General features: G+C 54.4%; 7 protein-coding genes across 7 annotated transcripts; 5 read left to right on the top strand and 2 right to left on the bottom strand.

Moving 5' to 3' along the window:
* Window positions 1-4,871: 4,871 nt before the first annotated feature.
* CORC01_09294 (uncharacterized protein) lies at window positions 4,872-6,325 on the top strand (the record flags this gene model as incomplete). Its single annotated transcript, XM_022620923.1, has 6 exons — window positions 4,872-4,917; window positions 4,977-5,149; window positions 5,207-5,290; window positions 5,340-5,688; window positions 5,739-6,137; window positions 6,192-6,325. The coding sequence occupies 6 exons, from the start codon at window positions 4,872-4,874 to the stop codon at window positions 6,323-6,325; spliced, it is 1,185 nt and encodes a 394-aa protein (XP_022472584.1).
* A 317-nt stretch (window positions 6,326-6,642) lies between these two features.
* On the top strand, window positions 6,643-7,197 carry CORC01_09293 (uncharacterized protein; the record flags this gene model as incomplete). The annotated part of the gene is made up of 1 exon (XM_022620922.1): window positions 6,643-7,197. One exon carries the CDS (start codon window positions 6,643-6,645, stop codon window positions 7,195-7,197), a length of 555 nt encoding a protein of 184 aa, XP_022472583.1.
* Window positions 7,198-7,703: 506 nt separating this feature from the next.
* On the top strand, window positions 7,704-10,294 carry CORC01_09292 (uncharacterized protein; the record flags this gene model as incomplete). Its single annotated transcript, XM_022620921.1, has 4 exons — window positions 7,704-7,785; window positions 7,860-8,332; window positions 8,392-9,469; window positions 9,522-10,294. The coding sequence occupies 4 exons, from the start codon at window positions 7,704-7,706 to the stop codon at window positions 10,292-10,294; spliced, it is 2,406 nt and encodes an 801-aa protein (XP_022472582.1).
* A 697-nt stretch (window positions 10,295-10,991) lies between these two features.
* CORC01_09291 (ribosome biogenesis protein ytm-1) lies at window positions 10,992-12,508 on the top strand (the record flags this gene model as incomplete). Its single annotated transcript, XM_022620920.1, has 2 exons — window positions 10,992-11,088; window positions 11,157-12,508. The coding sequence occupies 2 exons, from the start codon at window positions 10,992-10,994 to the stop codon at window positions 12,506-12,508; spliced, it is 1,449 nt and encodes a 482-aa protein (XP_022472581.1).
* Window positions 12,509-13,005: 497 nt separating this feature from the next.
* On the bottom strand, window positions 13,006-16,285 carry CORC01_09290 (Sec8 exocyst complex component specific domain-containing protein; the record flags this gene model as incomplete). The annotated part of the gene is made up of 2 exons (XM_022620919.1): window positions 13,006-13,654; window positions 13,719-16,285. 2 exons carry the CDS (start codon window positions 16,283-16,285, stop codon window positions 13,006-13,008), a joined length of 3,216 nt encoding a protein of 1,071 aa, XP_022472580.1.
* Window positions 16,286-16,875: 590 nt separating this feature from the next.
* On the top strand, window positions 16,876-18,628 carry CORC01_09289 (uncharacterized protein; the record flags this gene model as incomplete). The annotated part of the gene is made up of 7 exons (XM_022620918.1): window positions 16,876-16,947; window positions 17,044-17,286; window positions 17,343-17,374; window positions 17,426-17,482; window positions 17,592-17,920; window positions 18,007-18,306; window positions 18,456-18,628. The coding sequence occupies 7 exons, from the start codon at window positions 16,876-16,878 to the stop codon at window positions 18,626-18,628; spliced, it is 1,206 nt and encodes a 401-aa protein (XP_022472579.1).
* A 478-nt stretch (window positions 18,629-19,106) lies between these two features.
* On the bottom strand, window positions 19,107-21,177 carry CORC01_09288 (uncharacterized protein; the record flags this gene model as incomplete). The annotated part of the gene is made up of 4 exons (XM_022620917.1): window positions 19,107-20,696; window positions 20,752-20,919; window positions 20,979-21,046; window positions 21,105-21,177. 4 exons carry the CDS (start codon window positions 21,175-21,177, stop codon window positions 19,107-19,109), a joined length of 1,899 nt encoding a protein of 632 aa, XP_022472578.1.
* Between the last annotated feature and the right edge of the window lie 1,595 nt (window positions 21,178-22,772).

Genomic DNA, 22,772 nt, shown 5'->3' with positions numbered 1-22,772 from the left:
CGACCAACCTACCTTAGCTTTGAAGTTGCGCGAGCTCAATGTATGTCTAGCAAGAACGAAAAAGAAAACTCCGTGATTCACGCTCTGCTCCAGCAAGCAGGCTCAGCTCGGCCTTGTTGTTTGTGGGGGAAGGAGCAGTCGTTGGACGAATACTGGATGGAAAGCCGACACTTGCCATGGATAGCGCGTATGAACTCGAATGAAATTCTTCGGAACAGGTTCGCCTGCCACATACATTTACACTTGTATCCGTAGGTAGAACAATTCCATAGTGGTAGACGAGCCTACTTTCCTGCGGGCACCAAAACCTTCATCGGCTGTCGGAGATGGCGACTACCAACCTCAAGGTTCTGCGATTGTCTTGACACTGCCCTGACTGCCTTGGGCTTCTGAACTAGGAGTGTCGCTGTCGATTCGAGTCTCGGCGAGTCGGGGATTACTTGTCATAGCCACTCACGGCCGACCCTGAGATGTCTATCTGTGCTATTCTCTGACTTGTCCAGCAATGGAATGTATGCAAAGAAGAAGACAAATTATTGAGGCAACAGCCAGATCGACTCGCACGGCGTCGAGGGAATTGGCGGACCATTGGGGACCGTGTTGGAGGGAAACGAGGTTCAGTTGGAAGAACCGTGCGAGTACTGATGTTGGACCCCGCAGAATCGGGGCCGCTCAGCAGGTCGGTCTTGAGGCGCATTGGTAGCCGGCTAGGCAAGATGCTCAGATAGTGCGTGCCTTAATCACATCGACTTGTCGAGCGTCGTGTACGGGGACAGTACACGTAGAAGACCCAGCAGGTCAGCTGGTCAAAGGTACCCGGCAGTACCCTAGCGAATGACAGCGGAGTTAGTGGACACGGCCCGTTTTGGTCCAAGGTACGGTAGTGAGTGTGGGATGAGGAATAACAGAGAATGGGGGGCCATCTGGCACACACATGATGGATTGAGGACCAGGTGAATCTGTATTGACCGAGGTTGAGAACGTAGGTAGAAAATGTTTGATATGCTCGGGTGCAACATCGGTGAGGAACGAAGTAGGTGCCTAGCATAAGTGCCTGTCTGTGGTCAGGTAAGGAACATACCAGCCTGTTAGGTAAGGTAAGGTAAGGAAAGGTAGTGGAAGTGCAGGAAGGTGTAAGGTGCCTTGGGTCCTAACCACCAGGGTTTGCCCGCAAAGCCACGGAACACCAGATGTCTATTGGGATAGATAGAGATCGTGCTGAAGGTGTTGATTGATGAATCGTACTGTACTTACTTTCTTTTCTTCTCTTTCTTGCAGGCGGGAATCGCAGTCCAAACCCAAGTTTCTCTTCAGGTAGGCACGCAGATGCATACCACCTTATGTGACTGCTTTACCTTAGGTACCTTACTTACTTGCTTACCAGGGAGGTACCTCTAAGAAGTGAAAGAACGTACCTTACTTAATTTACCCAAGGTAAGGTAACTTGGCGAGAAGACAGGACGGTACGTATCCAATATTTGTGGTGTTCTTCCTGTTCTTGTTCCAGCTGGCAGGACCTGGACAGGTGGGAAACAGGCAGAGGCTGACAGGAGCAAACAGGGGACATGCGCATCCGTTGGAGTTTTGACTTCCGCTTGCCGAGTTTTAGCGCCTGCCTCCCCGTCTCAAAATGAGCACATGAGCAAGCCTGGTGCAGCGGGTCCTTGTCTGGAGGCGACGAGGGGACGACGATGAAAGGCTAACCTGGAACCACTCGAACTGCGCGTCCCGCCGGTGCTTGGTCACCACCTCACCAGAGCTCTCTGAGTCTGGACTGCTCGAGTCTCTCAAGAAGTCAAGATGCATGCAGCACAAGGCAAGAAAGATCCAGGGATTTATCTACCCGGCGTGGGGAGATTTATCAACTTAGGCCGATAACTCTGCTGTCAGTGTTGAGCAGTGCCACTGGCTCGATCAACTTGGGTACCAAACCACCTAACGTAGGCCACTTTAGATCACCTTAGGTAGATGGAAATCGTCGCCGCCAGTCTCTAGAGTGACTTGGGTTGCTTAACAGCTGCTTGCTTGGCCTCGTTGCAGCTGGCCATCATTGCTGTAACTTCTCGTGCCTAGTACACATTGCCTGAGTTGTTGCACAAACTTGGCTTTCCGGCCATTCTACGGTTGTTTCCATCCTAAGCAAAATCAACGTGGCGTGCATCATGTCAAGGTTTGACCTGAGTTGAGACTCGACAAAATCATACCATCTGGCACTGCAACGCAACAAAACACAGCATCAAACTTTGAAAGCTACCTTATCACGGCACCTCATCGATACCAAACGACACTCTGCCCGAACCGCACTCGAGCTTGAGGTGAGAACCTCCATACTTTCCGGCACCTCGAGCACGGCGCGCCGGCCGACCTTGCTTGATGTCCTTGAGACCTCCGCCGCCCCTCACTGGACCCCGCGTGGCCTGCTCACCTTGAGGAAGCTCTGCATCAACTCGGCGAATCTATAGACCTCATCACCTCATGCCGATTGGCCTGCCTTCTTTTTCTTCTTCTCTTTCTTCTTTTCCCCATTCTTTCGGGTGATCATCGCCGACCTTGACAGTGTCAAATCCCGTGCTCTATTTGATTCTAGAATTGCATGCAACTCAGGCACCAGGCGAAGAATGATCGGAGAGATGAGGGCAAGGAGAAGACGATGGATCAATAGAAGAAAAGCCGAGGACAAGAGCCTATACAAGATTCATCTAGAGGAACCTCTAATCGTGTATGACTTGATTGAAAGGATGAATGGAATCTTCAAGTGTCGACTTGGTCGAATTGTCGTATTCCAACAGAGTCGCACTAGTTGCGGCAAGCAGCAGCAGCAGCAGCAGCGACGTCGTTAATTCTTTTGCCCTTTGCGTTTTCTGGCGCATTGTTTTTTTATTGATTTTCCCCTCTCGTACAAATACCTACCTCAGGTAGGCCACCCCCCCTGTTCAGTCACTGGACTTGGGACGCACTCCGTCATTCCTCGTCCAGCTGCGCGCGCTAGTCTGCCCTGCCGTGTGGTCCGCGAGGCCTCAAGGCTCAAGCCCAAGGAACAAGACGCACAATCCATCCACCCTACCTAGGCTGCCCCTCTTTCAAAGTACCTCCCTACCTCTCCCCTACCTGGCCTACTTCATCCACGTCTCTCCACCCGCCGTCCGCCATCCTTCCCACCAGCCAACACACCTCGCGCTTCTCTAAACGGCGTGACAACATCCTTCTTCTCCCACCTTTCGGGTACCCAACCTGGACTTCACCACACCTCTCCCCCGAGTCCCCCCCGTGCATCGATCGCTCTTCCTCTCCTCACTTTCAAGTGGCATTTGCCCTCGACTTTCGTCGTCTCCCAGATACCTCGCGCCAAGTTCCCCGCCGCCAGAAAGCAGTCTGTCTCCATCATACGCCTTGGATCTTTCTGTCCAGGTCCTCGCAACGACTTCGGTTCCAAACCTCACGATCCTTCTTCGCCATCCGGAGAAGCACTGTCTCCTGTGTGCCCACCCACCCACCAACCACCAATCACCAACCCCAACCAAGTTACCCAGGGCAGTCATCGCCTCTGCTCCATTTCCCTCTCGCAACCTACGCCCTTACCTGTAGCCGCCGACTGCCACTACCACCTACCTACTCTTTGAGCACCACGAAACGAGACAGGTTCAATTTGCCGTCTCCTGTCTTCCTGCAATCCCGCCTTCGTCGACAATTTCCAGTTATTGTAAGCAATTGTTGCCTTTCTTATCCTAGCTGGCTCCTCATCCAATTCTTCCTTATTCGTGTCCCAAGCGGCAGAAACACCACGATCCTTGAGCTTGCTTGGTCCGCCTGCCCTGCCCCTCAGCGGCGTGCTGTGCCGTCATCACCACATTCCCCCTTCCTAGTCCACTTCCCCCTTCTTACCACCCGCCTTGACGACACCACAATCCGCCGAATCTTGCCCTGTTACTCGGCCTGTCATCAGCAACTCACCTACGGATACACGCGAGAGAAGTGGTCTTTGCTCTGTTGGGACCTTATTTTCCCGCGTAAGCTGTTTGTAGCTGCCTCGCACTACCGGCCTGCACGTACCTGGCATTTCCCCTCCGCCTGAGCGAAAAATCACCTCACTACGTGCTGCATGCATAGCGCAGCGCATATACACACTGCCCACCCCCTTCCTATCCTCTGTCCTGTCTGTCTTGTCCTAAACTTGTCCTGTCCTGGCCTACTCTGTCCTCCTCCTCCTCTGGGTACCACCTTGCCTACCTTGCCAATACTTCCGCTTCTTCTACTCATCGACTTGCCACCATTCGTCTTGCATCGTCGCCATCATTCATATTCCCCTGCCCTGCCATTTTCTCCCTCTCCCTGTCAAAATACCTCCCCACCCCGCACCCCTTGACCGTCCGTCATCCTCGCTCATTACTGCTCGTTGCACAACACGCCCAGTACCCTGCTCATCTTCAACCTATCAACCACGATCAACTTGTTCAAATTCCTTAACTGCCAGACGGCCTGCTAATGACTACAATCAGCAGCTCCTTGGAGGTTGCTCATCGTTGACCCTAAAACAACAACACATCTCCCCTAGCGGAAAAAGACTCCAACGATCCCCGACACGAACCCGCTACCGGCGCCGCTCTCAATTACAACCTGCCTCGCGACCGCACCTGCACTTGTTTCTTGGGCTCTTGGAACAAGCAATTGGTTCGTCGGCTTCTTACTTCAATCTCGTGCAATTATCCTTGCACGAATCCCACCCCAGCGAAGCGTAGTTCCCGTCCTCTGCTGCCCATCACGGCCCGCCTTCGAGTCTCGGATCTGTTACCCCTCACTCCTCTCGACCTCAACTCGCCCAACACCGGCCAACAATAGCAGGGCGTTGCCGTGCTGACAACACCTTCCGAGCCATGGCGCAGAATCGCCCCGCCGCCTTCAACACTCTCAGGATGGGAGGTAAGCTTTGGCCAATTCGAAAACAATTCTTTGCCTTGCAATGCTGACGTGACCGCCAGAGGTTATTCGCGAGAAGGTCCAAGATGGAATCACTGGAGAGACGAGAGATCTCCAGTATACGCAATGCAAGATTGTGGGCAACGGCTCTTTTGGTGTTGTCTTCCAGACCAAGCTCTCGCCTTCAGGAGAAGATGCGGCTATTAAGCGTGTCCTCCAGGACAAGAGGTTCAAGGTCCGCGCCTCTCCCTGCCGACCATCTTTCGCTGCGGCATGCTGATTGTGACAAAAGAACCGAGAACTGCAAATTATGCGGATTGTCCGGCATCCCAATATTGTACAGCTGAAGGCCTTTTACTATTCCAATGGCGAACGCGTAAGTGTAGTCCTTAGCTTGTTTGCAAATATTTGCTGACGCGAACTAGAAAGACGAGGTGTATCTCAACCTTGTCCAGGAGTTTGTGCCCGAGACCGTCTACCGTGCGTCCCGCTTCTTCAACAAGATGAAGACCACAATGCCCATTCTCGAGGTCAAGCTTTACATCTACCAGCTCTTCCGCGCTCTCGCCTACATCCACTCGCAGGGCATCTGCCATCGCGATATCAAGCCTCAAAATCTTCTCCTAGACCCTACTTCAGGCATCTTGAAGCTTTGCGATTTCGGTAGCGCCAAGATCTTGGTCGAAAACGAGCCAAATGTGTCGTATATCTGCTCTCGATACTACCGTGCGCCAGAACTGATTTTTGGTGCCACAAACTACACCACCAAGATTGGTAAGTTGATCAACGTCGAGAAAGACTCCCATTCTAATATTTTATGACAGACGTATGGTCCACCGGTTGTGTCATGGCAGAATTGATGCTCGGACAGCCTCTCTTCCCTGGAGAGTCGGGCATTGATCAACTAGTCGAGATCATCAAGGTCCTGGGCACGCCAACACGAGAGCAGATTCGCACGATGAACCCCAACTATATGGAACACAAATTCCCACAGATCAAGCCGCATCCCTTCGCTAAGGTCTTTAGGAAGGCTGATGCAAACGCCATCGACTTGATCGCTCGTCTTCTTGAGTACACACCTACCGAGAGACAAGCAGCGGTGGAAGCCATGGTTCATCCCTTCTTTGATGAGCTGAGAGATCCGAATACAAGATTGCCCGACTCTCGACACCAGAGCGGCGAAATTCGGGATCTGCCGCCTCTGTTCGACTTCACTCGCCATGGTAAGTGTTCTATTCAACTTCGTATGGCGTCCCCCTATCTAACAATCTTGACAGAATTGTCAATTGCCCCGAACCTGAACCACCAGCTGGTGCCCGCGCACATCAAGCCCGTACTCGCAGGAAGGGGATTGGACATTGACAACTTTACTCCAATTCCAAAGGCCGACATGATGGCCAAATTGGATTGAGCCAGCCGGGGACTTGTCCAGGAACTCAGCGCACTCATGGATCGTTCCCGACCTATTTCGGCCGCAAGCCTACCGTTCGACCAGCATACACCGAGATGGACTTCATACATGAAGCGTAGGGGCATCGGCCTCGACCCGATGACGGACCAGATGATGATAAGATGTTGAATGTGCAATGACTGGAAGCTGAGCTGCCTCGAATGCTCAAAGCGCAAAGGCTCACTGGCGAGGATGTTCGAGGTGTCCCATGCTTCGCCAAGTGTTAGCTCTTCTACTAAGGCGTGAAGGAGGCATGGCAAGAACTGGCCTATCGAGGCATGCCTACGGATTCTGCAGTACATCGCCGCCTTTTCATGGAAGGCTGCCTTGCTGCGTATCGCAAAAGACGCCATTCTAGACCTTCTTACGACAGGACTGGGGATGGCTTTCACTTTGTTCTTCACCTTGTTACCAAAAACGCTTCTGAACCCTTTTGGCAATCGATTGTCTGGACGGTTCGGCCTAACCTTTCTTCGTCTTTTCGTCATTCAGTATGGTCTGGCGAGACTTCCTCGATCATCAGAACTCGGAAGTGTGTGGAAGATACTACGGACGATTGCGGGGTTGAACCCTCATACGGTTGTTGGTGGAGAAAGGAGGAAGCTCCGGAGTCGGGATGCCCTCTCCCGTTGGTTGGGAGGTGTGGGCGGAAGGTCTGGATTGGTATTAGGCATGATTCCGAGGAAAAGATTTTAGCTTTCTCTGTTTATTCATGGCAACGCAACGATGGCGAGCCAAGGAGGTCAATTAAAAGGGTCGGGACTGGCTACTTTGCTCAGACATTGGGAAAGACTGCTGTTATGAATCTGGCTTGGAGTGGCCGAGCAGGATAACTGCGAGGCAATCGACTCTATTTCTCATTCCTTGCTCAGGGACACCGCCTCCTTGACCGACGGGATTATGATTTAAGAGGATGACGATGGCCGAGCCCTGACAGCCCGATGTAAAAATTGTCAATGAGCTCCTGAAATCGTTTGGCTGTAATGTGTATCGACTCTGGGGACCTGGAGGTACATCGTGTAAGTGAGGCGGGGGGCAGGCAGGTTCTTTGTGCCTCTGTGTGGGAAATATGTTCTGCCTCAGGCCATATTGCGCCGGATACCTTCACAGGCAGGGGCCGCTGGGGCCAATCGACATGGCCTACCTATACCTTACAGGTGCTAGCAGGGGAAGCTCGCGTCTTTCCCTTACCTTATCACTTTTCGACGTGGACCCTGCCTCGCGAGTCGAGGCTACGTGCAACTTAAAGGAGCTTTGCCCCGGTCTACCCATTGACCTACTCATACACATTCCCCCCCCAATAAACCTTGCCTAATTGTCAATTACGCAGCCGATTGACATGGGCGACTACGAGAGAAGGCGTCATCATGGTGGTGGTGGCGGCGGCGGCGGCTACAACAACAGAAAGAGAAGGTATCGAGGTAAGCTTTTCTTTCCGTCGTGCGCCCTGTCCTTGTTTCAGCGCAAGCCCATCAACTGACTCTGGTCGCATTAGACGACGATGACAACGATCACCGACAGTCGCGACGAAGAATCGATACCGCACCTCTCCCCGTGAGAGTTCGTAGACAACTCCTCTCTCTCGCCGAATCCCCGCTCCGACGCTGGCACGAAGAGGTTCAAGGCATCGCGCACGTTATTGCCGACAATGCAGAGGACTCAGAGCTCCGCGAGAGCTTCATCGGCCTCGTCTTACAGCTTTCATTAGAACAACCGCTCAAGACACCATTCGTCGCTGGTGTGATTCTTCTGGTGAACACGCTCAAGCCTGAGATAGTGGACGAGGTTCTCACTAAGTTGAGCGCTGCCACCCAAGAGAAGATTCAAGCTGGCGAATGGAGAGATGTGAAGCTCTATCTCAAATTGCTTGCATGCCTGCAGAGCTCTCTGGATGGCGAGGGAATTTTCCCCGTTCTCGAGGAACTGTTCAGCCGAGCAGTAGACTTGCAAACCGCGAGCTCAGATGACGTAGGCATCCCATGTCCCTTTGACACGTTGGTCGCCCCCAATTCCTAACAAGCTTGCAGACAATTGGCACCGAACTTGTGAAGATCATTCTTCTCACGATTCCGTACATCATGTCAGCAGCACCCGATCAATGGCAGCAAAAGGCCGCCGACCTGATGGACAAAACCGAAATCATTGCCTCGGAGCCTCACGCCCTGCAAGCGCTGATCGATCCATACCTTCCCGAGAAGCAAGACGAGCCCACTGGTTCCATGAGCTTTATCGGCATGCTCCAGAAGCAACTGCAGCATGAAGCGGCAAACGGCTGGGAGCTGTCTTGCCTTCCCAGGCCCTGGAAGCTACCCCTGGAGGAGATTGAAGCACAGGAGAAGCTGGATAATGCTACGAAGCACATTCTCCCTACCATCACAGTTCCCGAGAAGATCATCGCTGGATCCAGACCGCTGTTCCCCGAAGTCTATTATTCGGTTTACAGCACTCAAGACGTCGAATCTGTGCCGCCTGTCACGGAAATTGCTGCATCGTTGGTCAGAGATGGCTTGGTTGATACGATCAACATTCTCGACTTCAACCGCAACGTGACTGCGCGGTATCTCATTGACCTAGACTGCTACTTCTCCGACTCAACTTTTGTCAAGCGTGCGACTCCATTTGACAGACTCCGAGACGTTGAAACCGGCCGCTCCACATGGAAACCTGAGGATGTAGCGGTTGATGCCGTGTTTTCGCAACTCTTCCAGCTTCCCGCCCCGGAGCACAAACTTGTCTACTACCATTCAGTCCTCACCGAGGCCTGCAAGATTGCACCTGCGGCTATCGCCCCCAGCTTGGGTCGAGCAATCCGGCACATGTATCGCAACTCTAGCCGAATCGACATCGAGCTCTCTCAGAGGTTCGTTGACTGGTTCTCGCATCATTTGAGCAACTTTGGCTTCACCTGGAAGTGGACGGAGTGGGTGGATGACGTATACCTGCCTGACCTCCACCCTCAGAAGGCATTCATCATCGGGGCCTTGGACAAGGAAATCCGGCTCAGTTTCGCTCAGCGTATCAAGGGCACACTGCCCGAGCCATACCAATCCCTGATTGGGCCCGAGAAGGAAAAAGATGTTCCGGATTTCAAGTTCAATGATGAGAGTAGGTAACGTGCCGCGACCAGTCTAGTCTAATAAGCTGACAAGTGCGATAGGTACACCATTTTCTGCAGAGGGACGGGAAATTGCTGCGCTGCTGAGACGTAAAGCACCTGACGAAGAGTTCCAGCCGATCATCGAACGGATTCATTCGCTTGCGATAGAGCGCAGTTTGGATCCTTTGGTGACAAGCACCGATGTCTTTGTCACAGCCGTTTGCTGGGTTGGCTCCAAGTCGCTTAGCCACGTGCTTGCGTGTATCGAGCGCACCAAGGATCGTCTGCTCGATGTTGGCGCGGCATCTGAGGCGGCTAAGGCCCAAATCATCACCGCAGTCATGTCATACTGGGCGGCACAGCCCGGCGTTGCGATCTCAATCGTCGAGAAACTCCTGAATTACTCAATCCTTTTGCCCATTTCGGTTATTGAGTGGGCTCTCGCGGGAGGCAGTCACGTGCCGGGACAGTCTTCGGGTGACTCTTTGGGGCAGCCTCACGTCTTCGAGCTGGTGTTTGGGACTGTGTCAAAGGTGACTGGCCGGGTCAGACAGCTTCTGACGAAGGAAGCCGAAGCTGATGAGGATGCAAAGGAGAGAGAGACCAAGGCGATGCGCGATCTCTTCAAAGCGATGGAGGATGCGCTCGTTAGCTGGGCCTCCGGCAGCAAGGATGAGATGATGGAGGAAATCGACGGTGCCGGTCAACGCGATGCCCTGCTACGCCGCTGGGGCGAGCGATGGTTGAGGGTGTTCCGCCGAAGGTCTGCCATTGAGGAGGCATTCATTTTGGAGGCTAACAAAGAGCAAGCCGCGCCTGACGATGCCGCCTGAAGCCTGCCCGACCGACGCTGACGTGGCGGACTTGTCATTCATTTTCCAGGCAGCGTGCTCTTCAGTGTATGTGATTACTACAAAACGGTTCATGGTTTGGGAATGGCCCAGGCGAAGGCTCTGGTGGATATGAGATCATGGTTCCGATCTCAATAGCTCAATACAGACTCACAGGTTTCTCTCAGGAACCAGGCCACTTCGGTCAATCTTAGTATGCGAATGAATGACACAGACAGCAGGCAAGTCCATCAACTTCAAACTGCCCCGTTGGGTGCGTTGGCGGGCAGGCTTGCCCAGAAGTTGGTTATTTAGGATTGGTTAGCAGCAAGTATCAAGCCCACGCATCGGGAAATGAGCGGGTGCGGGGCATGGTTCAGCCTAGGGACTCTAGCGGCAGTCCCTTTTTGCGCTGGAGCCATGATTGGACAGGCCTAGCTCGACGGGGTGAAAGGTTCCTGCAAGGCTGACATCAAGCTTCAAAAAAATTTAGGTGCCCCGTCTGGTCGTGGTTTTCAATCAGCAATTTCCAACAAACTGGAAGCCAGTCGAACCAAGCACAGCACTCCTCGAACTTGCCGCTTCTCACAGGGCACGTAGCACTTTAGCCATTCGGGATCCACGAACTTCGAGTCAAATTCCCCAACAGTGCACGGAAGCTCCGAGTCTATCGCAAAAAAGATTCTACTCAGTCGTCGCAATGGAGTCCTTGGTGGCCCAGGTGAAGGTCAACTTCACGACAACGCATGAGGATCTTCAGTTGGACGAGAGCAAGAGGCAGTTGCTTGTGCCTGCAGGTACGCTCACAGCCGAATGTCCTCACCCAATGGCTTCCGGAAACTAATTGTTTGCAACCCGTCAACAGATATCAAACGGTATGGCCTCTCAAGGATATTAAACTCCGAGTCCATGCTCAACACCTCGTCCCCCGTCCCCCTCGACTTCCTCGTTAACGGAACCTATCTGCGGACCACGATTGAAGAATACCTAAAGGAGAATGGTCTCTCCTTCGAGACGACGCTCACCCTGCAGTACGTCCGCAGTCTGCTGCCCCCGGTCTACGAGGCCTCCTTTGAGCACGACGACTGGGTCGCTGCCGTCGACATCCTCTCCGCCACCTCAGCAGCGGGCCGCTGGTCCGGCGATGACCTCGCCCACGGCCATGACCGCATCCTCTCCGCCGGCTACGATGGTCTTGTCCGCGTCTGGGACGCCTCCGGCCAATGCCTCGCGACCTCCCCCTCGGCCCGCGCCGGCGGCCACGCCAAGCTCCTGACGGACGCCAAGTTCCTCTCGTCGACGCAGATCGCCTCCGTCGGCTTGGACCAAAAGGTCGTCGTATGGAAGTACGCCGAGTCGGCCGATCGCTTCTCGGGCGAGCTCAAGCCCACGCTCGAGCTCCATGGCCACAGGAAAATGATCAACTCGCTCGCCGTCCACGGTCCCTCCAAGAAGATGCTCACCGCCTCCGCCGACGGCCGCGTCGGCCTCTGGCTGGCCTCCAAGAAGGGCAGCCCGGATGTCGACGCCGACGACATCCCCGCCACCCACGCCAGCAGCGTCAAGCGCGCAAAGCTCTCCAACTCGTCCGTCACCGTCCCGCAAAAGGGCGCCCTGGCCATGATCCCGGCCCACGCCGACGCCTCAGTCACGGGCGCCGCCTTCCACCCAACCGACGCCACCGTCGCCTACTCCGTCTCGGCGGACCACACCCTTCGCACCCTCGACCTGACCACCGCCGGCGTCGTCTCCACCCTCACAACCCTCCACCCGCTCCTCTGCCTCGCGCCCATGCCCCGTAACTCCTCCCTCGTGGCCGCGGGCTCCTCCGCCCGCCACGTTACCCTCCTCGACCCCCGCGCCTCGGCGTCCGCGACCTCGGTACTCACGCTCCGGGGTCACACCAACATGGTCTCAGCGCTCGCGCCGTCCCCGGACAACGACTACAGCCTGGCGTCGGCGTCGCACGACGGCACCGTCAAGATCTGGGACTTGCGGAGCGTGAGGCCCGCCACCAAGGACGAGGGCGGCGGGAGCGTCAGCGAGGCCGTCTACTCCATTGGGCGGGAGTGGCTTAAGGGCAAGAAGGCGCCCGCGGGCGGCGAGGGCGCAAAGGTGTTTGGCCTCGCGTGGGACCAGACGTGGGGTCTGGTCAGCGGTGGCGAGGACAAGAAGGTGCAGATCAACAGGGGGAGAGACCTCGTTTCTTCTTCGTGAGAGGGACGGTGGTGCTGACATGGTGTAGAGTGAGTGTGACTGTGAGTGTGAGTGGGTGTGGCTGAAGGGAATGACAAAAAGAGAGAGGACGTGGAAGAATCATGAATTGTGTGCGTGTGTTTTGTGTACATGTGGTTGGTAAAAGTTTGCTGGCATTGAAAAAGCTATAGACTACAAGAATAATACCCCCCCAAAATTTGACAAGACTGTTGGACGCCTTCCCCCATACTCCGTGATGGTGGCGATATCTCTTGTCTGCTGGTCGTAGTCTCGTGGTGGACTGGACCACGAGGCAGGATCAAGTCCAGATGATAGCAACACCGCTGCCCCCCCTCTCTCTGCTTGTTTGTTTGTGTTCCTCTCCCAAACGCCTCGCAAAGTGCAAGCATAGCTAAAGCTCAGCAAGTTGTGATAAACCAGCAGCACATCATCATCATCCATGTAGAACCAACTCGATTCTCTCTTCTTCTTGAGATAGTGTAAAGCCCAAGGTGCTTCTAAGTCTGCCACATGTGCTCGCTGAGCCCGAGCATCTTATCCGCCATCTGCCTTTTGGCGGCGCTCGCGATCCCCCGCTCGGGGTTCGAGAGCTGCTCGCTAAAGCACAGCTCCAGCAACGTCCTCAGCTCTTCGTAGCTAAACGTGTCAGACGGGTCCGCGTGTTCGTCCTTGTCCTTGTCCTCACTGGCCTTTTCCACAATGGCGTCGGGTCCCTTGTCAAAGAGGGCGAAATAGTTTGACGCGCGCGCCAGGTCGACGCCCTCCTCTACGTTTTTGAGGTTCTGCTGCAGGACCAAAATATTGAGCTGCATGCGGCCGCACCCCTTTGCGTTCATGGGCGAGACGAAGGCGGCGTTGGTGACGAGGTAGTCGTTGATTAGCAGGCCCAGACCGGTGCGGATGAAGGCTGTCTCCTTGGCGCGGAGGTATCGCGCAATGGTCTCGTCGTAAAGGACCAGGTCCGAGTTGAGGTTGAGGATTTGCGGATCCGGCTCCGTGACCTCTTGGTCGAGGAGGTACGGGGCCGTGTCGGTGGAGAGGGCAGTGCGGAGGGAGTAAATAATTTCGCAGCGGATCTCCATATGGAGGGTCAGGAGCGCAGTTCCGGCGAGTTCTTCAAATGACGCAACGATTCCATCGAAGGCTCTGATGTTTGCGTCAGTAAGGCGCGAGCGGGGGGTGGAGGCTTCAAGGACATGATAAAACTTACTGTACGGTCTCCTGTGTCATTGGGAGACACACAGGCCCATCCTCATTTGTAGCCTTGTTGGGGTCGTTCATGAGTGTCCACCGCTTGCTCGAGCCTCGGTTCAGATGTGGGCGGGATGAGTCGGATTCGTTACGAGTAATGTGTCGCAGACCTGAGATCTTGACTGCGAGCCACTTCATACTTGTGTACAAAAGACAAAGAGATGAGATTGTGTCCTTGTCCTGGATGATATCGGCCATCTCCATGCGCTTCTCGTTGGTCTGAACAATGAGCAGACCGACTTCCTTTTCTAAAAGCTCGCGCTCTAGTGTATCAGAGGTCCAAAGTTGCTTTATGGTTTCTTGGACGTCGCCCTCCTCCAAAGCCATCGCTGCCGACATTCGAAGCTTTGTGGGCTTGTCTGCTTGCGCCTGGGTTTTGCTCACGAGGGACTTGTACCATCCAAAAGCTCGGTCGTAATACCTCATCATCTGGGTGATGATGAGTGTGCTCAAAGCCTGATCATGAGGAATGGTCCCCAGCATGCGGCAGAACGCTGTGACAATGGCAAAGAAAGCCGTTGTGCCCTTGAATACGGGGCGTCTGGCAACCTGAGTCCACTCCTGGTCTTGCAAGAAAGTGTCAGCTTCGCCAAAGATAGTATCGCTTAGCTTGCCGAGAGTTTCATCCAGTTGAGGCTGGAAGACGTTGACCAGGAAGTTATCCAAGAAAGACGTCAGTGTGCTCGTGGCAAGATCCGAGCCCGGCGGTACAATCATCTTGAGACGCTGGAGGAAAACAAGGGTAGGCGGGAGGAGCAAGCTCATATTAAAGACGCTGGGCTCGACCAGAGACTTGTATGTACCAGTCGTCTGCTTATTCTCCCATCCGGTTGCTCCTCCGCCTCTCTTAGTGCTGCCTTCAAGCGCTGGTCTCTTTTTGTCCGCTCCAGCTTTCCTAGACGTGTCAGTCAAGCCAGGAACAGCAGATCGAATAATGCTTTCTAGAGCCTCGTATTCCGTCGTCATGTCCACAGCCTTGGGATCGCCCTCGGAAAACTTGAATAGGTGCTCTCTAGCAGCGTCCTTTTTGCCATTGGCATTGGCTCCAGGCTTCGGCGATGTGCTAAACTGGTATACGTCGGCGTCTGTGGTGACGTAGTTGTGCAGCAAAGAACGAATTTCGTTCTGGTAGAGGTTCCAGAGCTCCTTGAAGCTCCCTAGCAGGGCGCTGTTGTTTCCAGCGCCTTCACGTCGGATGAGGGCCTTGATCGCTTCGTGGAAGACACGGTGACCCTCTGCAATAGCTTCGAACTTGCCAAAAAGCGTCCATAGCAGATCATAAATGACGTCTGCTCTCATTTGGGTCTCTCGGCTGCCGTAAATGTGCAATCCTTGAGAATTGGTGGAGCCGCCGCGTAATGAGCTGGGATGCCGTTGGTCGACCTCGTTAAGCGTCTCATTCACAATGGTAAACAGCTCGACGGGGAGTCTCTGCTTCAGGGTGTCGACGGCCGTTTCCAGTCTTCCCAGCTTGTTAAGGGACTCCACGAGCAGAGAAACATATGAGAATGTATCGGCCTCCGGGTTTTTAGCCGGGTCCTCAGCCGCCGATGCTTCAAAGTCCATGGCGTCCAATACTTGGTGAAAGGGAGCGATGGTGATCGATTCGTAGTTGCCCTCCTTGAGAGCGCCTTGAGTCTTTGCTAGGTTCTGCCACCTCTCTTGACAGTACGGCGACTTTAGGTATAGATGCTCATGAAGCTCCTCAACCAAGATATCCATTAGCGCTATGTCCTGGTTGGCAAGATAGCCCCTCAGATCGCTCAGCGCGCCGATATCGTCCAACTCCGGTTTCCGCAGCTTTCGCAGCGCGTTCTGCAACACCTCGACTGCGCTCAGGAAGCGCTTCTCGGAGATGCGGGCTTCCAGCTGATCCGGCACAAGGCGCAGCTCCTCCAGTTCGTTGAGCACGGTAAGCAGCTCATCGTAAGCCTGCGACGTAGCCGAGAGCTTTTTAAGGTCCGGATCCGACGTGCAGAGGCTCACCTTGGATGTAAGCAGGGAGTCCTTGAGCGTGCGCACTCTTTTCTGCGAGGCCTGGATGCTGCCTTGAATCTTGTGGAACGTTCCAATCGAACTGTTGAAACCCTGGTGATGCTCGTGAACGATTCCCTTGAGGGAATTTTGAAGGTAGTCGTGCGTCTGTCGGAACTGGTTGTAGTCGTGCGCCCGGCCCACGGAGCTGGTATCGAGCAGCTGAAGGGCGAGCTGGACGGGTACGCAGTCGGTCTGACACATTGCCGGCCACTCCACCTTGACGCGCTCGAGGACTTGGCCAATCTGTCGTTCCGCATTCGTCTCCTGGATGCGCTCGCGGCTGCGGACTGGCGGCGGCCCGCCGGTTCGAAGTGTAGGTGGTGATCGGGTGTTCATCGCTGGCGGGGACCCTACGGCGTATCGGTCGCCGCCGCCTCCTCGGTCGCTGCCTGAATATCCATCGCCGTATGGGTCGTAGTCCTCCTCGCGCCTGCCAAAGTTGCCATATCCGTTGCCATTGCGGTAGGCGCCGCCGTACCTATTGGACATGGTGAGGGAGCAGGTATGTGTAGCGATTTAGGTCGGTAGGGAGGGGAATTGCATCGCGAGTGAGGGATCGTTAGGAGTGCAGAACGGCAAATATTGTTAAGTGTAGTGATCGGCTCGAAGGAGTGGTGCGTCGCTTGCTCTCTATCTATCCGTGCTGTCAAGCGGTCGTGGTCGGGCAAAGGAGTGAGAGGGTTCCGAGATGTCGTAATTGAGAGGTGAGGTGGTTGAAGTGGGCCGAGCTGGCTCATCAAGGTGCTGGCATCCCGCAGCGGCTAGGGGTGTCGGATGGCTCTAGCCCAGCCGTCCTCATGCATGTTTCAGCGATGTTTGGATTTCACCAATGGCTCTCAATGGCCCGCTTCAGCGGTTGACATCAGGTCTCCACCACCCCCGGACGGCTCCATGTCAACTGACCCGCCTCGACGCGCCGCAGACACTCATCTCTCAACGCCCGACACCGAAGCAGAGACCGGGACCGCAGACCGAGTCCGTTGTTCATCCCAACCCTCATTGACGATGAGAGGCCTATTGGAATAACGCATTTCCTATTTTAATCCGGGCCACAGTGCCACGCTGCATTGTCCGTCATCATGTCGGAACAATTCCCCATCCAGCCTATTGGGCGTTTCTACGCCGCAAGCCAGCCAGTCAAACGGCCAAAGGTACACACCAGTCTTTCCTGTGGCGCTGGATATCTCATCAATCCGAGTCTCACGTACCAATGAAACAGTCTGTATCTTTGGCCTAACACGAATCAGGAGTTTGCTTGCTTCTCATATGACGATAACCATGATTTCCACCTGGACGACTCCTCGTTGAGATACTACTACCCACCAACCCTCGGCGCCGACTTGTCCCAAGGTTACGATACCTTCATCAAGCACGACGACTCGACACCCGAGCACCTCGGAGCACTTCTCAAGACCATCAAGGCCCATGAGGAGGAGACGGGGCAAAAGATTGACGCCCAAATCGTGACCTGGCGTGGTATGATGACCAAGGTATGAACTCTTTCTGATCCGTTCCCTGTACCAGCCTCAACTGACCAAGAGAATAGATCATGGCGTCGCCATTTGAGGATCGTGACGGGTCAGTCTTACAGTCATTTTTCCAAACAATTCGGATAATAGGGACTGATAGCATAGCTAGCTTTGAAATGAACGCAACGCTGTACCAAGTGCGCATGAACAAACTCCCGTCCCTCCACACCAACGACTGAGCTGACCCAACTCAGGATTGCATGTACGGCAAGCACAGCAAGGCCGTAATCACAAACATCCTCCAGTCAGACTAACAATTGAGACAGATACATAGAAGAGAATCACGAGTACAAGGTGGCGTCTCAGAAGCAGCAGAACGCGCAGCAGAGAAGGGGACCCATCCTGCCCGAAGTGATGCAATTCTGGGGTATACATCAGAGCCGAGCCTCTGTTAAGCAAGGGAACATACTAACAGGAAGAACAGGATACAAGTTCGAGACGTTGGCCACGCTTCCTGACACCTGGGGTGAAACGCCTAGGGAGTATATCGAGAACAGAGATGCCGAAGTTGTGAACAACAAGGCCCAGTATTGCTCCGTAGTCAGGACGGGCATAGGACAAACAGTCATATGCATAGGCGGCGAAGTCGACGCTGGTAAGTTCCCTCTCTTCCCCAAATTTCAAAATCAGCATATCCCTACTCTTCTTCGGAGAAAAGATAATGACAAAATGCCGGCAAAGTCTGGGACTCCAAACCTCAAAAACAGGGCGCTCCCACAAACTGGGTCGAACTAAAGACCAGCCTCGCCATCCGCGACGATCGCGACGTCGACAACTTCCACCGCAAGCTCATGAAGTTCTGGATCCAGTCGTTCCTCCTCGGCGTGCCAAAAATCATCGTCGGCTTCCGCAACCGCCAGGGCATCCTCACTGACGTCGAGGAGATTGAGACGGAGAAGATCCCCGATACGGTGCAGCGCCGCGGGAAGGCGACGTGGAACGGCGATATGTGCGTCAACTTCGCCGCCGAGTTTCTTGTTTGTAAGTTTTCAGCTTATTCGGTCTGGTCTCGCTGCTCTCTTCTTCGTTTCGTGCGCCTCTCTAGCCTCCCTTTTCTACCGGCTATCCGGCCGGTCATTGGTTATGCTGGCTATTTGGGCGTGAGAACCGCATCTCTGACCAAACCGCAGGGCTTCGACAGACAATCAACGACGACGGCGTGTGGAGGATCCGCAGACGGGGGGGCGAGCCCACCGTTGAAGTCTTCAAAATCGACGAGGCAGGGCATGGCGAGCTCTTGACGGATGATTTCATCAACTGGAGAATAAAGCTCTCTATGAAGAACGTACCACTCGAGCCATAGAATACTTGTCGGTGGTTTCCAATCCATCGATTCGAATTGTAGTCTTCCCATGTCACAGGAACGTTTTCGATTTGCGTACCCAATCCCTTTAATTGTAAAACGTAATCTTGACGCTACTACCTCGGAGGTATCTAACTGCTGCCGAAAGAAACCCAAGAACGCCAAACCCAATGCGAAGCAGAAAGCAAATAAACCCGAATCGGCCGTGTGTAGATACTCATCCAGTCGTGAAAGTAACATCACTGGCGGAAAGTCAACTCATCATCAGCGTCTTCAATCAAAAAATCCAACCCCAGGTGGTAACTCTCAATCTGCCAAGCTGAAATGAAACTCTGTCGCAATGCTTTTTTGTGTACTGTCCAACCCGGTATACTGTGACGTGTTCATACACTTTCATCATACAGCATGTTTCTCATGAATAATAATGTTGTGTCAATCTTTGCCGAGATCCTTCAGATGACCGTGAAAGTGTCCAAAGCTAGACCGCTGGCCATCTGATCCTCAAACCCTCCGTCCACCGGCCGTAGAGTACGTCCGATAGCTGCTTGCAGTGCTCCATACCAGGCCGGGGAGGGCGGCCGGGATACTTGGCTTCCACGGCTGGCTTCTCGCTGCGTTCCTTCTCGGCAGACTCAGGCGTCGCAATTGACCCGTTGCGCCTCCTGTGGCTCTTCAGATGCGGATTGTTCGGTGCCATCATCAGCTTAGTCGGGCTGCTTGATGGCGTGGGGGCGGCGCTCCTGATGATGACTGTTCCTTGGGGAGTGTCATCTGATGGAATCTTGATCGACTCCTGGGGCATCAAGGCCTGGTTCAGCTTGGGGTCCTGGGAGACAGCCGCCATCATACTCTGCATGAGATGGTAGGCACCTTCAGGATCAACAGAGTCTAGCAGTGCAAACGCGTCGGTAAGCTTCGCCAGCGCCTCCCGCCTCTGCATACCTGACGTCTGCGCATGAAGTTCGGCGAGGGTAGGGTCCAAGACCCTGTTAAAGAGTCGGCGACCAAGCAATGCCTCTTTGCTGTTGGTATCGATCGCGGCTGCTCGCATTGGTGCTTTGTTCTCATTGCCAACGGTGCCCTCCGGCGAAGTGTCCTCCCAGGCTGTGACAGAGCCATCCGAGGGGACACGGCGGAAGAGCCGCACAGAGGACCCAGAGTTGCCGTACGACATGTCTGGTTGTAAAGGCCGTCTGGCGACAGTCGAGCGAGGTGAGCCGTTTGCTTGGATCTGTGTGCCGGAACTCTGGCGGCTCGAGGGCTGGCGACGCACAGTAGACCGGCGAACTGTCCCGGGAGCGGGAGATGAGGGGCCGAGCGGCGCATCTTTGAGGTCGAGGCGGCGCATGGCCTCTTCTGCCGCAAAGTAGGACGGCTTCCGTGCATGGCCGTTCGGTCGCTTGGGGGCCACCGATTTTACCGTGTCAAACACCCATTCATCTGTGTCGTCCCTAGAAGACATGGTATGCAGAGTTTCTTGGTAAAAGGTAGGGTGGGTCCTTCGATTCTGGTTCGCATCCCACATCTGCTTGCGTGCAATCAGCTCCTGAAGAGCCTCGACCTTGCCCGCCGATCTGATGAATCGGTGACGAAGCAAATCCTTCGCCGAGGGTCTGCGGTCAGAGTCTTTGACCAAGCACTGTGCGACGAAGTCCCTGAAGTCTTTGCTGAAGTTGTTCTCCAACCGAGGAGGAGGGTTCTTTGGGATGTGGAACAAAACCTTCATCGGATGAATATGCGCCAGCGGCGGTTCGCCGTTGGCCATCTCCATGGCAGTGATGCCTAGCGACCAGATGTCTGCCTTGAAACCATAGCCATCCTGTTGAATGACTTCGGGGGCCATCCAGAAAGGAGTGCCGACGAAGGTGTTCCTTTGGGACTTGATGTTGGTCAATTGAGCGGCGACGCCGAAGTCGGCCAACTTGACCTTTCCAGCCTCGGACAAAAGGACGTTGGCGGCCTTGATATCTCGGTGGATTTTGCCCTCGGCGTGGAGGTATTCGAGACCACGAAGAAGCTCTCGACAGATGATGGCGATGTGGACCTCGGCGAAGTTGGCGGGTTTGAGCTAAGGAATGTTAGCAGGCCGGATTCCGACAAACCTGTGGCGCAAAGTGACATACCAAGTCTAGACATGAACCACCACCAAGATACTCCATGACGATCCAGAGTTTGTGGCCGCGCAAGAAACTGCCTTTGTATTGCGTGACGAAGGAACTCGCGCATGTGCTCAGCACAGCGATTTCGCCTTGGATCTCTTGAATGTCATCTTCGCTCGACTCGAGGTCGATCTGCGCAGGTCTTTGTTAGTTTGTTGATGGAAGCCTAGGTCGAAGATGCTTCGACTTACATGCTTGATGGCGACAGTCTCGCCAGTGGCCTTTTCAATGGCCTTGTAAACGACACCAAAACTTCCGCCTGTATGTCACATCAGCGCGATTGCCTCGAAAAGTAGATGAAGAATAACAAGACTTACGACCGAGCTCCTCCAGAACCTGATAGTGTTCGGCGACACCCTCGTCGGCCATCGCGGCCGATTTGGACGTCATTGAATCGTTTATTCGCTCAACAGAATTCCTGGCAGCAGAGATGGAGTGGGAGGGAGGGAGGAGCTGGCGACGGTCGACCCGGGAGTCCTAGACCGAGGGGTTTCGAGGAGAGGATTGCGCAGGCGAAGCGACAGGATGCTGGGAAAGAGTTTCGAGAGAAGAAATGGGTATCCAGGGAACGGGCTGTCGTGTGTCAGTCAAGACGGCCTGGCTTGTGTATTTAGGGCGGACCAAAAGCAATTGGATGTAATAAAGCAAGCGGATCGACAGCAGTCTGGTTGCTTGGGACAGCAGGTAGCGGGCTTGTCGCTTGTCGAGCGGGAGTCCAGGGCCTGGTCAAGGTGGTCTTTTTTCGCCCACTTGCACCGTGGGTGTTGGGCGTTGGGCGGTGCTTCGTCGCAAAGCTCGGACCCTTTGTTTACTTTCTTCCGTTTTGGTATAGCTGGGGGAGCTCCGGGGAACCGCAATTTGGCACCAGGGGGGGTACTTGGTAGTAAACTATGAACCGGGGCGAGTCAGCCGATCTTGCGACGAAAAAGCAAGCGAAAAGACGTCGGTCGAGAGCGGCTGTTTCTGAAGCATCGTGAGAATCGCGAACAAGAAAGAAAACGGAGGAGAGGATGGGGAGCGGTTGGTGTTTAGTGTTTGATATGCAGGAGAGAGGAAGAGACGGGGAGAATGCAAAGTGTGGTGACTGATTAGAAAGAGGTGTGCTCACTGATGGCTGTCGTGTGAGTGCTTGCGTCGTTTGCATGCCAGAGAGATGCGAGTGTGACCTTGATCTGACCTTGATCCGGCTTGCAAACTCGCTTGTCGCCCGTCATTCTGTCTTGCTATCGAGTTTCCTGCGACCTTATTCGACGTGCCGAGCGTTAGCTGCGTTGCCTTGCAGATATCTGGTTGCCAACGCCAGTGACTCGTGAGTGGATGGCAGAAGACGTGTTGGTCTAATGTGCTGAGGTATGCAGGGCCTCCCCATGAGACGGCGCTGCGTTGTTCATCGCACTAAAACAACGTGCCCCCTGCTTGTCAGTAGAGAATATCCTCACCCGCTGCCTCTCTTTTTTTTTGTCCAAATTTACCCTTCCAGTTCCAGGTTCTTCTTCAAGGTCCTTCCAGGTTTGCTGCTACGAGGCGAGGAGGCAAGCTTTTTGCCGATTAAGCTGGCCAGGGTGGGGTTTCTCCCTTGCCGAAGCTGGCAAAGACAATAATACCTGCCTATTCATCCGTATCTCGGCGAGTGAGGTACTGCAAGGGGGAATCTGCCGTACGGATATACGCATGCATCTCTGTGTATCTGCGACGTAATACTCCGTAGACAGCCGGCTGATAACAGGACTTGGATCAGGCAAGCTGAAGAGAAGGTTAACAGCGGGAAAGGCGACGGGGTCTCTCTCGGCTTGGTCCTTGCTTCGGCATCGCAGGCGGTGACCAAAGATTTCCAAGATTTCTCCAAGGTCCAGGGGCCTCAGATGTGCCATGCCAGGCTTAGCGCGGGACCAAGGGGGCACCGAGAGGGTCCACTAGTCGCCGGTGGAGATGCGCCAGCCGCACTGGAGGTCGCAACCCGTTACAAGCTTGAGTTAGCAGTGCCC

This window comes from Colletotrichum orchidophilum (genome assembly GCF_001831195.1).
Source record: "Colletotrichum orchidophilum strain IMI 309357 chromosome Unknown Scaffold_83.1, whole genome shotgun sequence".
Lineage (NCBI taxonomy): Eukaryota > Fungi > Ascomycota > Sordariomycetes > Glomerellales > Glomerellaceae > Colletotrichum > Colletotrichum orchidophilum.
This window is presented reverse-complemented; position numbering and strand designations above follow the sequence as displayed.